General features: G+C 40.7%; 1 protein-coding gene across 3 annotated transcripts in view; it reads right to left on the bottom strand.

Moving 5' to 3' along the window:
* Positions 1–5,322: 5,322 nt before the first annotated feature.
* The window catches only part of ATAD2B (ATPase family AAA domain containing 2B), a 143,602-nt gene continuing 133,860 nt past the window's right edge, over positions 5,323–15,064 (bottom strand). For all 3 annotated transcript variants that reach the window (XM_053285133.1, XM_053285134.1, XM_053285135.1), the window contains exons 25-28: positions 12,238–12,924; positions 9,969–10,072; positions 9,251–9,379; positions 5,323–8,558 (exon numbers count right to left, since the gene is read on the bottom strand). In XM_053285133.1, the coding sequence (XP_053141108.1) occupies positions 8,517–8,558; positions 9,251–9,379; positions 9,969–10,072; positions 12,238–12,924 (962 nt within the window). In that variant the 3' untranslated portion in view covers positions 5,323–8,516. The remainder of the gene's footprint in view (positions 8,559–9,250; positions 9,380–9,968; positions 10,073–12,237; positions 12,925–15,064) is intronic.

Below are 15,064 nucleotides of genomic sequence, written 5' to 3'. Positions count from 1 at the left end.
GTGCTTCAGGAGCGAGGGAGATCCACTTGGCAAGGGGGTGCTGTTTTAGGCAGCATCCCATGGCAGGTGCCACATTTTCTCTCCCTTGTATTCCTAAGCACATTAACTTGAAAACAATTCCCGTGGATCTCTTTCAAGTAAGTGTGGTGCCTTGCTCTGACTTTACGTAGCCAGAGAACAGCAGCTAGTGGTAAGTTGATTTTGATACCAAATAAAGTGGTGGTTTGGTTTTTTTAATTGGAAAGTTTTGGATAAACACACTACAGATGGCTGGCCAATCACATTGAAGTTATTTTGTTAAGAATAAATTTCTACAAAGCAGATGTTAATATGGAATTTGTATCTTGCCATATTTCAAAGGAAATGCTGGTTTAGGCAGCAGTCTATACGACTGAAATAGGAACGGTAATGTTCAAACTTGTGCAGTTTTATTCTCTGAAGTAAAAGGTCACGTGAAGCATTTTGTTCAACCATGGTGCAAGTGTGTACTGAAAAAGATTGGCACATAAGTGCCAATCACTGGCTGGGGCAGACTGAATTTTAGCATTGGTGTGTTTACCTCCAAAGGAGGTGCGAGCTTGAAACCCTTGCCGAACACTCAACATCTCCAAACTTACCTGGTTTCTTTTCTCACACTGGAGCAAAACTGGCTATTTCTGTGAATTCTAAAACACAGGGTTTCCTGTAATGATATTGTATATATGTTTACTGTTAAGTTCCTGTTAAAATAAATCTATTTCTAGATCTAGATTCAGCATTAATTGGAGTACTTGTTTAAAAACCATCTAGGAGCAACACTATGGTGTTCCTAATGGGGCTGCCTTTCCAGCCATGGATCCAAAACCTTAAAATTCTTGGAAATTAACACTGGAACCTAGCTACCTGGAGAGATGCTGTTCACCTATGAAGCATTTTCCATTAACTATCTCAGAGTTATCTTTGTCCTCATATCAATGCCTCAAACATTTTATTGATGTACCGGTAATCACAAATACATGCTGTCTTGAGTGCTGGAGGTCATATCTAACCCTGTGGTCAAATACTTCTGTTCTCTCAAAAGTCACAATCCCACACTCGTCTCTGAGAGCATGGAGAGGCTGGTAGTTCCTTAGCTATTTAATTTGAACTGAGTTAGCTATAAACCACTGGGCAAGAAACAAGTGATCAGCCAAATACAATAAACTGGCCCCAAACACCTGCCTAGTTGGACAGACTGCCTTTCAGCTGTGGAACATTTCATACTATGACTAGGTCTGATTTACCCGTTAAAGGAAAAAACCCACAGTGTGCCTCCAGCCAGAACATAACATTTCAGACTTGAGATCTTACATGCAATCATTTAAACCATGTTTGTGCCTATGTAAGTGAACAAGCTGGCAGCAGGAGGAAGTGACTATTACTTCAATATGATGCTGCCCTCCTGAAACAATTCAGGGTGAGTTGAAGGAGCTGCCAACCTGAACACTGGAGAAGAGGTCTTATTCAGCATAAGTCAATACTACTTGGTAAGATGAGCAAGGCAGAGGGTATTTTAGTTTTTGCTTGTATGTGCAAATCATTCTGGATTTCCTCTGGGAAACTGGCAGAACGCCTGTGACAAATGAATCATATGCACATAGCTGCTAAGAGATGCAAAAACAGTCGCTTTGCCTAAGCTTTTAGAAATCCTCGGCACAGTTTGGCTCATCCTTTCATCTCTTGTTCTCCAGTAGCCTTTGCTTCACTAGGGGAATTGCATACTACCTCCTAGCAGCTTCCTATTTGTATTCAGTTTGGAAAACTTGGCTGCCTGTTGTCACTTGTCACTGATAGGCAAGCTAGCGTGTTAAGTCACATTTGTTGTCATACAAGACTGATAGGTATTGCACAAGGTGCTGTGAGTTTGCTGGTGGGGTACAACTAGAAGGAGCTAGAATAGCCTTCACACTGTAACATGTTTAGGGATAAACTGCAGAGGCCTGTTTCACGTGTACATGGTCATCAGTTGATGACGACTGGAGCAGCCAGGGATGACCTAAATAGGCCATCATAGCTATAACACTGCAGCCAGCGGCTTCATATGGCCTTGCATGCAAATTATTTTTGGTTACACCATTTATCCATCAAGCTAGCAGTCATCGTGTATCTCATAGCAGAGCAGACTGAGATGCATGCATGTATGATCCAACTTTTAGTAGCGCCTGGATGTAGAAAGTGGTAACATTAAAAGTAGGCGCTAATTTCCTGAAAGATACTATTGCTAAGATCACCGCACTTATAAATCACTGAGTTTTAAAAGGATAGAAACAACTTCCTTCTGATTTTGCCTTTAGACTATTGTAAATATTAATATGCTATTGTTGAATGAATTCATCCAAGTTGCAGCACTGTTATAAGCATGCAACTGGCCCTCTCTTTTGGTTTGTTGATCCAGATCAGGGTTGTGGTGTGGGGAGATAATCTTTTGCCTCCACTGTGGTCTGCATTAGGCCCCATGGCGACTATTTGCCTCTGATGTGAGGGCTCCATTGGCGTCATTGGAGCTGGGCAGATGTTGGGGCACAATTCAGAGTGGGACCATGGTGCAGGGCAAGGAGCCCAATGACTGTTATTCTGTGCACACACACCACTTAAAGTAGCATCTAGTTTGAAAGAAGTCACAAAGCCTAGATTAGCCTGGCTCTTGGCTGGCAGTTTATTGCATTCCTAGGAAACCTACATTTTCTAGATGCAAGGGATAGCTGTGCCATCACATTTGGACTGCATGCAAACTGTGGGCACTTCTGCCAAACAAAAGCAAAAGGTGGAGCTGCTGCAGAATGCTTTTGCTAGTACTTAAGATTTTAAACTCTTAGCATCTTATAATGAATTTCTAGGCCTGTGCAAAGATTTGGTTTTGAAGCACTGAAGCTGAATCACTTGTATCTCACACCCAACGAGGGAAATACAACCACACCACTGGTTACCTTTTTAAAAGCATATTTTTACCAAAGCTCCGCAAACATGTACAGGCTTGCTTTGAAAGTACAAGTCTTGCTTTATTGAGGGGCAAGCTTGGAGTCTCCTAAGTGCCATACTGAACTGAGTGGACATCCAGGAACTTAAGTTGTGCAAGTCAAAATGTACTCCCAACAAGTTAGACGGAGCTCCCCGACAAACTGCTCTGATTGTCCCCCATGGAGAAAGCAGATATGCACAAGCCAACTGCAGCATTTGGGTGAGATTAAGAAAATTATTTTAAAGTTGATCCTAGCTAGGATCATCAATTTGTATATACCAAGGGAAATTTCTAAGGGGACAAGAAATTTAAAATCAGGATTGAAGCAGCATTCGCACTTCAGTACAATTAAAAGCAGTTTGGCACAACGGCCAAAGTATTAAAGGTACATTTAAAAGAGGTAGACAAGTAGAGTGGGGGTCAGATGTATTAAACAAACTGATTTCTGAAATCCTGGTCTTGCAGACTGAATTATAGCATTAATAAAGACATACAAAAATCAAGCAGAATAGTAGGTTTAAAAAACCAAGTTTCAGCAATACATTGGGTCACATTCCATCCATATAAACCAGAAAGAAACATTACAGCAAACCTCTGGTTTGGACAAACCCTTCAAATGCTCAGCAGACTGGCTAGTTTTCCTTAACTAGATAGTCGCTAATCAAGTTTCATCTGTAAGTGGGGTTTGTCATTTCCAGGGTTCTTTGTCCACACTGGCAGCCACTAGAAGGTCATGAATCTTTAAAAAATCACAAATCTAAACATATCCAAACCAATGTTTTACTTAAACACCCTTGTTGATTATTTTCCAATTTCAACAGGCAGGTTAAGGGGCAAAAATAGATCAAATCGTTATTGGTTTACTGAGTCACACCGATTGTATTAACCATCTAAATTATGAGAACTACTTGCTAACAGGAAGTCTACAGCATCTACACAACAGGATCTGGCTTCCATCCTACACAGGGAACCTCTAATCGGGGTAGAGGGGCACACACTTCTTGCAAGCCACTGTAAAGCACGTGTGCGCAGCTTGTGGAAGCCGGGCTGCCGTGTGCCTACTAAGCACGACCAGTTGCAACTGGAGTAATAGCCCAACAGGATTTCTCACAATACTTAGTAGGCATGCAGCAGCCCCACTTCCACAAGCTGCACACATGTGCTTTACATGTGGAAGATTTTCACATTTACACAGCTAAGCCAAATACAGAAAAAAATGTCCATGACCACAGTAAACCCCTCTTGATCAGTGCTCTGCATATTTCCAATGAAGGCTCATCACATTATAGCCGATATGGAAACAGGACTTGTCAAGGGCGGGGTAAGGTTGGGGTGGGCCCTGGGGCAAAAAGTGAAGAGGGGTCGCTGCCCCTTCCGCCTCCCTGCATCAGAGGTGGGAGGGGGAGAGTAAAGAGCAAGCGGTTGCTCATCGGGCGGGACCCTTCTCCCTCAGCAAGGCCAGGGACATTGGTCTCCCCCTCCTCCGCCCTTGTTCAATTACAGCTACATCCCTAGCACTCTTCATCCAATTGTTCAGAGTTGCCCAGGCAGAGACTGAATAGCACATACATGGGGCAAAAAGGTTCAACAGAGCAAAAGACTTCAACTGAAAATGTGACAATAGGCTCCTGCCCCAGAAGGGAAAACTGGTCTCATGGTAGCAAGTATGACTTGTCCCCTTAGCTAAACAGGGTCTACCCTGATTACATTTGAATGGGAGACTACATGTGAACACATCCTCAGGGGATGGAGCTGCTCTGGGAAGCACAGAAGGCTTTAAGTTTCCTCCCTGGCATCTCCAAGATAGGGCTGATAGGCAATCCTGCCTTCAATCCTGGAGAAGCTGCTGCCAGTCTGGGTAGACAATACTGAGCTAGATGGACCAATGGTCTGACTCAGTAAATGGCAGCTTCCTATGTTCCTAATACTGATAGACCAGAATAAAAATTCATTTGCAACTTAAACATTTCTATCCAGAGAAGGTCCCTCGCGCCACCGTGAAGTTATCCAGCAGTTAATGCATAACAACCCGGATCTAAAGAACCACGATTAATTTTACCAGGGACTTAGCATGTGTGTTGCTTGAACATCTGTTCCCAGCATGGAAAGCCTCTTTTGAAACAGACAGAATTTTAAAAACCAGTTCGTAACATGGCAGGAGGGTGAGGTCAAATAAAAGAAAAACACTACCTCAAACAAAGAAAAAATCTCCATGTTGTATTTAAGAGCACTCTCTATCCTGAGTAAATGCTGACATGAATGATGCCAGCCAAACTGTTTAACTGCAAAGTAGTAGATCTCAGGATTAGCTTTTCATCAAAATGAAATGATTATTAAAAGAAATCCAGGATTTTTACTTGTCATCTTTATTCAAGTATTTCACAGCAGTTATATTACAAATTACAGTAAAATGTTCAAAATATCCAGAATTCAAAAAATTAAATAATTTACTTAACTAATGTAAAATGAAGATGCCAAAAAAAAAAAAAATCAAGTGGAACACAATTCTGAATACAACTTAGAGAATCCAAAATTTATCAGAGCTGATGAAGTAAGCTTACTTAATCCAAAAGTTGACGCACATGAATGAAACCAAACAAGACATCCCCATTGCCTAAGCAAACCCATGTACAATATAGAAAAGAAGCAGGTACAAGCTCAAATTCAAGCTTATGTTGAATTTACCAAAAAAAAAAAAATTGAGGGAGAGGGAAATGACAATCAGCTACAGGACCTGCTATTCAAATGATCAGACAAAGCCGGAACTGACCCTCCAACTTAAAGTATGGGAAGACAAGGTATTAGCAAAAAATATATATCAATAATCCTATAATAAATACATTGGCATATGAGAAAACTCAAGTAACAATACAGAGGACACAGAACATAAATTAATCACAGGTGAAATTCAAGCTTGCAAACACAATTAACTCCACAGCCAAATTCATCTTAGAGCAGTTCCATCATTAGCCCACAGCAATTTAACCTCCATCTGGCCCTAGGATAAAGGCCTTGCACAGGAGTTCATTGGTAATATTCATAACAAGAAACAGGAATTGATTTGTACAAATTATTGCCAATTTTCTGTGGCAAAACAATAATAAAAAGGAAAAAAAATACAGATAGTGAACGAATTGACAACATGGAGAGATTAACAGGTTTAACTCTACAACCACTAAGCTATTAGTAAAGAAAAGCAATATATGTATTAGTGTGGTTTTGGAGCCAAAAAGGTGAATATAATTATTTTAATCATGTTGCCCACTAACACATTTATATAAGCTAATTCTTCCAAAAAACCTAAAACATTTAGAGGCAGTTCCTCACTCTTATCAACATTCAAAAACTACTAAAGATCCCCCCCACCCTAAACTGACCTGTTGGAAGCATTTTTAATGCTGGACTCGAATTTAAGATACTCTTTTCAAATTATTTGATTACTATATTTAAAGAATTTAAACTTGTACAAATTTAGCAACCTGTTAAAAATGTATGCAGTTTTTCCTTTCACAAGTGCTGCTGCTACTTGAACAAAAGAATCTTTGAACTACAATATTTTAAAAAATGCTGCAAGAACCTGAGACTTGCAAAAAATTGTTTTACCAGAAACTTGCTACAAAAAATCTGCTACATTTTATTTCATCAAATCTTAACGTTTTGTAACAATTTCCATCAAAATACAAAATGCTAATGGATTTGACAGCAAAATATTCTAAACAGGTATGATGGCAATAAATACGAACAAAAAGATGAAAAAGTCCCCACAATCAAATTTCTAAAATGAATGAAGTACTAGTTTAAAATGTTTTCATTTTAATCGCACTTTCCCACCTAAAAATACAGCATTTCTACAGGAGTTGTGTTTAGAATAATGTGACTAAATGCATACCGGGAATTCAACAAGTGGCATTTGGGGTGGGCCCGGGGAAGGCTTGGCTAGAATTAGAAGGCCTGGATGTAAAATGTAGAAAGAAGCACTTTGGATTACTGCAGTAGCCCAAGGCCAGAGTTGATTTTCAGCAGTGGCGCACTGCTATAGTAAGCGAAACGCCTGGTGACAAGTACCTTAGCTTCAGCATGTAAACGGCAGCAGAGCGATTACAGCTTTCTGCAAACACTGTTGGTAACTCAAATACAAAAAGCTGAGGTAGCTGAGTATCTCTGCAGTAGCCCAAGACTGTTTTTGCTTGTTTAAAACAAAACATTCTGAGTTGCATATTTTGGAATGACACTCCTGCAGATCCTCATGTGGATATGACCTACTATCGGACCTCATTTTCTGCCTGTTGGATCTGAAAGAAATCTGACGGAGGCTGTTGGAACACGAAGCCTTCCACAGACTTCCAGCTGCCTAGAGTGTGCCTCTTAGTTTCCCACCGAGTGTTTGAGAACTATCGCCACATCCTGACGCTCTAGAGAACTACAATCGTCCTAGGCCCATTCAGAGGTCCAAAATCAGCCACAGACAAAACAAAAGGTTGTTTATTTTCTCCTTAATACTGTTCAATGTGGATTGTACTGAATGAGCTTGGTCTAATTCAGATACAGATTTTGCAACGCAAAATCATCTCTTCTGTCTATGGAAACCCAAGCGGCTTCCAAAATAATGGAAATTTAGAAAGAAAGCTGTTTTTAAGACCTCTGAAGGAACAAAATGGAACATTTTAAAGAAAAACATAACTACCGCCACCTTAAATATCCACTGTAAGATTTTCACAGTCTGATTTGCTATAAAAACAAATAAACTTGATGAATAAATGCATTTTATCATTTAAGATAACGTGGTTATTTCCATAATTTTGTTTTCTGGAGCGCAACACAGACATGTTTAAACATAATACTGGCTGCCATTCAACAGTGTGAGAACCTGAAGCTGTTCTTTGGGAACACAGGCTTTTGAAACGAACTTTCTAACTCTGGCATTGGCTACAATCCCAACCATTTTAATAGCCTCCTCCTCCTCCTCTTCTGCCTCCTCCTCCTCCACTGACTAAAAAGGCACATTGAAGGCAGCTCTAGAGAGCCTCATCTTCACATTATTGTATACCAAAGTTAATTCATTTTTACCACAATTCTTCACTGCCAGCTTTAAAAACAGGCTTCTGTCCATTACCTCAGAGAATTAAAAAAGAACAAAAATGAAAGTAAAATTTTAAAAGTTGCCCACTTAAAAACAATTAGATCTGCTCTATCCAGTTTGTGGGTGTTTGTCAACCTGCTCCATTTTGTCTGAAGCTTCTCACAAGATACAGCAGAAATGAGAGCAGTTTCTGTAGCACCAAAAATCTCCAAGTTGTGGCATTATATTCTTTATTTATATCAAGATACAAATATTACGAAGTTCCGTTTGGTTCTTGTAGGCTGGCTGGTTTCAGGTACCTGAGACAATAGCACCAATTCATAACAGAAAGTGAGACAAAGAGCGAGCATGTTAAGACCAAGGCTCTGCACATGCTTGGTGCAACGGGAAAATCGAATGGCTCAGAAGACTGCTCTCCCATGAGCAGCTTATGAAAAGAGACACCCGCACATCTGGTATTCACAGGAATGTTTCAAACGTATCAACTGTTTTTTCCATCTCCTGCAAGGAACGCAGAACGCAGAGCATTGGTTATACAGGCCTATTCAGAAAGAATTGGCAAGATAGCTGCTTAAAACCAAAACAGAGTTGCTCCACAAAAAGTCTCAACAATTATTTTATAGCAGCACAGATTCTCTTTGCAAAATATCACCACAAACATGGTTCTCTCAAAACACAACCCAATGAAGCGTATGTTTTCAAATTTTAGCCAGTTTAGCTTACACTGGCATTAGAGTGTGTGTGTGTTGAGTGTGCTTGCGTGCGTGCAACTGGCTTAAACTGGTAAAAAAAGGTGGCGGGGATCCTTCCATGTTTTTCATAACAAATGTACAGGTGGAAGTTTCCCATATTGTCTATGCAAAGTGAAATGCATTTCAAAAAGTTAAAAGTACTCCCTCTGATATTGAACAGCCATTTCATAGGTTATTACACACAAATTAAAGTCCACTGCACCTCACACAATTCCATGTCAGAAGTCCTCAAAACTGAAACAATTATCTTGACTGTTCTGAACATGTACAAGTGATGGAATTAAGAGGAAGAGAGTTTCACTGTATAGGAACATGGGCAATGTTGGAAAACAAAAGGCACACTAAAAACAGCCCACAAAAGGATTTCTGATAGCTATTTAACTCTGAAGAAATACTAATCTAAGAAATGTGTTATTTGATGAAGCAGTTGTATAAACCTACCTCTACAAGCTGTGACTTGTCATAATCTTTACGATGCCGGTAGATACAATGATTAAGGAGTGAGTAAAGCCTCTCAAGCTGATCAACAGTCAGGTTGTCGCTTTTCTTAACCAACAAATCAAGTAATTTCTATCAAGAAAAGTTGGCATATGTTTAGAGTGAAGTTTTTGTTTTTAACACTCATGAAATCTCATTAACACATGACTTGCTTACAATTAAGAAATGTCTAGGATATTTAGAAGCCAAATTATTTAGTGCCACTGCAATGATGAGTGCTGGACAGAATGGAGACCTGGCATGGTCTCTGTCTTAAAACCTTACAACAAAATGTAATACAATGGAACAATTTAGCATTAGCTGCTCCCTCATATTTTCATATTTTAACTGAAACTCTCTTAATTTCTCACTGATAGAAAAATCCATTTTAGCAAATAGTGCAATCAGCACAGCGACATCAAAGTGATATTTATATTAGGAAAAACATCACAGTGTACAGATGACAGAGTTTCTCAGTTTTATTACTGAGCAACAATATTTTAAGATACAGAGAATTTGGTTCAACTCCCCCCCTCCAAAAAAGGTGGCAGAAACGCAACATAAAAATGCAAATATAAATATATAAGTTGTAAACACTTTAACTGTATGCAACAGAAAATTACTTGTAAAGGACAGAGGATAAAACCAAAAGGTTTAGGATTACATATCCTACTTTCCTTACCATTAATCTATCATGGTCAACAACTACCGGAGGTACAGGGTCCAACTGCTCCTCTGGAACCTGTGCCAAAGCAATTTTACGATTTTTTTTATTTTTCAACATACCTGCAGTAAGGAAGCAAATATCACCATCAGGAAGCATGGATAACCATTATAGTTAGCATTACATTCCAAAGTTGTCTCTGAATCTTAATTTTTATTTATTTTATTTAATTTATGAAGGCATTGGTGCCTTCATTCAGGATAATAGGTCTAAACACCATACACATTTTAGAATAAAGCACAAATGTTCAGGGCTATAGAAGTCCACCTGTAAACTCATCCAAGACAAGTGAAAAATGTTGCCCAAGGGGGAAAATTGCCCCGTGTGTGCCTCCAGAGCCTTTCCCCCACTACCTTTCCCCTCATACTGTCACGGCGGGAAAACCGGCTCTCTCATTTAAGCGAGAGAACTGATTATCCCGCTCTGTCAGCTACTGTTTCAGTAGTAGCAAGACCACTACTGAAAATGGTAGCAGGCACGTGAGCACCTCAGTAATGGCGCCAGGGTGCTTGTGCACCCATCACCATTTCCAATAAGTGCTTGCTGCACTCAGAGCGGGAGAGCTGATTTACCTGCTCTAATGCGGCAGCAGGGAGAAAAGTGGCCAACCTCTCCAGTAGGTGCAGGAGAGTGAATCTGCCTGCTCTGACTCAGCAGTGGCGGAGAGAAAGGCTGATTGGCAAACGTACAGCTTTCTGTACTGATTCCACTTCGATATATGGAAGTTTTCTTTCAAGTAAGTTTTTTCAGTTGAAGCACTGCAATATTAGACTGTCTTTCAATCTGTAATTTGGTAATCTTGAAAAAATAAATGCTGTATGCACATACTTCAATTATGTTTTGCATTTCTAGAAGTGTATACTATGGCAAGTGAAAACAAGCCCTCTTCCACCCACCCACCCTTTAGTTGATAAAACCACTGGGCAATGTTCTTTCATTTCGCTTAAACAATTACCTAATAAAACACTGTGGTGCTAAGTATGAGGCTTTTTTGGTATTAATTTATAAATAAAATATCATGATATTGCTTGTAATTGCTTTTTTACTATTTAAAATCAATTGTAACACAAATGTATAAAAAGGTCTCCCATTGGTTCTTCTCATCTCAAATACAGGAACACATTCCAACCCTCCCCATTCTCTCATGTTCCGACCCGGCCTCAAAGGTCTTCTTTACGCTGATTCCCATCTTTTCGGTAAAGTGGCACAGTTGGTCACGGTCTCACACACACACACACCCCTACCTATCCCAGGCTTCTTTACCTCCACTAAACATGTTGGGCAGAAACTAAGTTTGATAGATTATATGCAAAAAAAGCCAATTATTGTGCTGCTTTTATTGTGACATGGTCTGTTAAGTATGTAACATAGTGTGGGATCATATTATAAGAAGTCTTCAGAAACAGAATAATTTATGCTTGTGTGTGTATGTAGTATGATCATAATCACTGAGTGTGTTTATACAATGTGACAGGCTGGTGTACCGAAAGCAAGTGTACTGCCACAGCCAAAGGAATAATCTAACTAGTAACATTTTTGTCTGGCAAAAGCCAACGTTTCTGCACCCCTGCAAATGCTGTTTCAATCATCTAGATGTATGATGCAATTACAAAGCTATTATAAGTATGCATAATTTACATCACTTTGCCACCTTGACTTGTAGGAAGTTGGAGCATATGACAGTCTGGTTATGTTATTGGCCCTCACATTTTTCATCTCACTTTCTGTCTGTTGTCTTTCATGTGCTCTCATGGTCATCATAAAGAGACCTAGCATGATCCAGAGGAAGAAAAACCAACTGGCGACCCAGGAGCTATGAATATAAATATTTGGAGGAGCAGCAGCTGTTTTTTCCTGCCTTCTGTAGGCACTACCAAATTTTCAATCTATAATAAGACATTTAGCCCAAGGTTTCACTCTGTTTTTTGCACATAATGCCCCAGCAGACTGGCTACTGGGACACTTAGAACCTGGCCACTCATGAGGGAGTCAGACTGGGTGACAAAATACACCAAGAACAGAGGAGGTTGCCTTATACCGAGTCAGACCATTAATCCATCCCTCCAGACTTCCACCTGGACAATAGAATGGCCACAAGAATACAGAAGTTGGGCATCAGTTATGGGGAAACTTAGCTTCAAATATCTCTTTGATCACAGACCACTATCTCTTTGCTTCAGTGCTATATTTAAGTGGAAAACAAATTATTGCAAGGAAAATACTGTACCTTCTTTATCCAATTCAGTGTCTTTAATCTCAATAACGATGCCTTGTGATTTCTTCTCATTATTGCTGCATTGTGGTGCTTCAGTGCCAGGCTGTTTTATCTGTTCTACTTCTGGGCTTTCGCTGGAAGCTTCAGGTTTTTCCTTTTGGTGATCATCAGCTGTTGCATTTTGTTTGGGAGTAGAGGTGTCAAGGATATCGGAAAGTGAAACAGCATTCAAAGACTCACATTTGCCATACTGACATGCTGGAACAGGTGTCTCTTCAGAGGCGTCACCATTTAAACGGTCCCTCTTGAACGAGGACTCTTTTGACTCCTTCCCTGAATTCACAGCAACCTTGTTACTTACTAGCAGGGATTCATTTGAACTCTCTTCTGTGGACGGAATACTATTTTCTTTCCCTACCGTCCCATTGTTCAGTCTTTGCTCTCCATGTATATCCATGATATCACAAGATGACTCATCATTTGTCAGAGAGAGATCTCCCGTTTCTTCTCCATTCTCCTCAACACAGTCGGTACTTCCTTCAAGTTCCCCATTCTCCAGCAACTTGCTGTCCTCCCCTTGATTTTCATCATCGGCAAACTTGGCATCATCTTCATCCTTCTTCAAATTATTGACTTTTCTCTTTTTAATAATGCCTTTGCCCCACTGTGAACGTCGCCTTGATTTCCTCCTCAATCGAACTGAATCATGAAGAGACAGAAAGTAATCTTTAGAAGTACATTTTGTCAGCCTAAAGTGCTTAATAAGCAACGGAGATAGATTGATAGATAAACGGGCATACACACACACAGAGTTATATTTATTAAAATGTGTGAAAATAACTGCTGGGACTAGGGGTGTGTACTGAACTGTTCTCAGCGGTTTGATTTGGATTAGAGCCAAATTCAAATCAAACCACCAGTCCGCGAACCGGTTCATTAGAACCAGTCAGCGGTTTGGTTCATGCAGTTGAACTGGGTCAGACCAGTTTGACCTGGATCCGGTGGCTATGCTTATAAAGGGGAATCTGGTGAGGATTCCCTTTTACAAGCAAAGGGGATTCCTAACTCTAAAGGGATTGAAAGGGGGCACCTTACCAGTGCCAGCTCCTCGGTGGCTCCTCTAGGTCCCGCTCCCCGCACCCCAGCAGTGGCCCAGTTCCAGCCTCCATGCACGCATGGAGGCGGAACCGGGACACCAACAGCCCATGCAGCTGGGGGGGGGTACCGGCGGAGCCACACCACCAGACGCGAGGTGCCCTCTCACCTATCCCCCGCTCCCTTTCAAACCCTTTAGAGTTAGGAATCACCTTTACTTGTAAAGAAGAATCCTCACTGGATTCCCCTTTACAAGCATAGCCGCCTGAACCGGGTACCACGGGTTCAATCCGAACCGGGATTGGTTCAGTTCAAACCCGCTTTTGCAGGGCCAGCCTGGTTTGGTGACTTTTTGAACATTTGGCCAGGAGTGGGGGGGAACGCAGCTTGGTTTGGTTCAAACTCGGGCTGGCCCCATTTGATCTTGAACTGGGTGATTTCGAATTAAACTGGTTTTGATTTGAACCGGTTCTACACACCCCTAGCTGACTCAGTTTGAAACATATATCAAAGAAAATAATTCTCTGAAAGTTCAAAGAGTTAAATAGCTCAACAAACAGAGGAGAACAAGGTGAAACACTTTTAACTTTCCTTTAGCTGCATCAGCAAAAGACAAACTGAATTAGGAGTGGTGGTCCCTCACAAATACTTAGCTGTTGCCACAACTCCTGTAGACTTGTAAACTAACCAGAGATTCCTGGATGATGTAGGTGCAATGACTCATGTGTGTGGCTGCAGAGAACCCATGGGGGGAAAAATCACACCAAAGGATGGAAACCACAGCAGTGACTGCCTGAACCTAATAATGAATTAGCACTATTACCAAAGGTCTTCTGAAAAAGCCACGTTTTGGGGGGTTTTTTTGCTGATGGAAGACAAGCAGCAATAGAGCCAGGCTGGCCCCCCTGCGGATGGGCATTTAGTGTTATTTTGCCACATTAAGGCTTTTTTCTCATATGCAGAGTGCCTATCATGCTGGTATTCCACTGGATAAATAAGAGTACAGTAGTGGTCACTTTCAAATTAAACAGACTTCCTATCAATATTATCTGACAAAACAAATCCACTCAATACAGAGGAGTGGGCCAAGGAGAAAGTAACTGCCAAAAAAACCCCACCCCAAGTTAAATAAAATTAATCTGTTCCTGACACAAATGACTCACAGGGTACCCTTAATTCTGCACTAAAGGAATTGAGGCCTTTGCAAAACAAAGAGAAACAGATACTTACACATCCTTTCTATATTTCCCTCAGAGATTTCATCCCAATACTGCATCCATATGCAAACAGGATGATCATGTACAGCGCCCCATTTCTAAATAGGTTACAAAGCGTCACACTCCCATGCCCGTCTAAATCTACAAAAGTGTGAACTTTTAACAGATAGTTTAATCTTAAATTTGTTACGGTGTGCCACAAGGAAATCTAGCAGAACAGGCAAGCAAGATTTTAGCTCTCTACCATGCCCTGTCCACACTGTACAGTCACATGTTGCCTTTATCAAAGAATTTGCTTGGGGTGGCAGGGGAAGAGTAATCTGGCTTTTGTCCAGACCTCAGACCTGGATAGGTACTGAATAACCAAATCTTTCCGATATATACAGTCTAGTGTTTTGTTTGTTTGTTAAATGGGAGAGTCCGGAGACAGCACGGTCTTCAAAATACCATTCTGGACCCTGGGGCTGAAGAACCCGGGCTTCTACTTCTAGGGGCTGTGATATAAGCCCTCAGCGACCTGTTTCCAC

The sequence above is a fragment of the Hemicordylus capensis genome, chromosome 1 (assembly GCF_027244095.1).
Source record: "Hemicordylus capensis ecotype Gifberg chromosome 1, rHemCap1.1.pri, whole genome shotgun sequence".
Taxonomy (NCBI): Eukaryota; Metazoa; Chordata; class Lepidosauria; order Squamata; family Cordylidae; genus Hemicordylus; species Hemicordylus capensis.
Note: the sequence above shows the minus strand (reverse complement) of the source record. Positions and strands in the feature narration are given on the sequence as shown.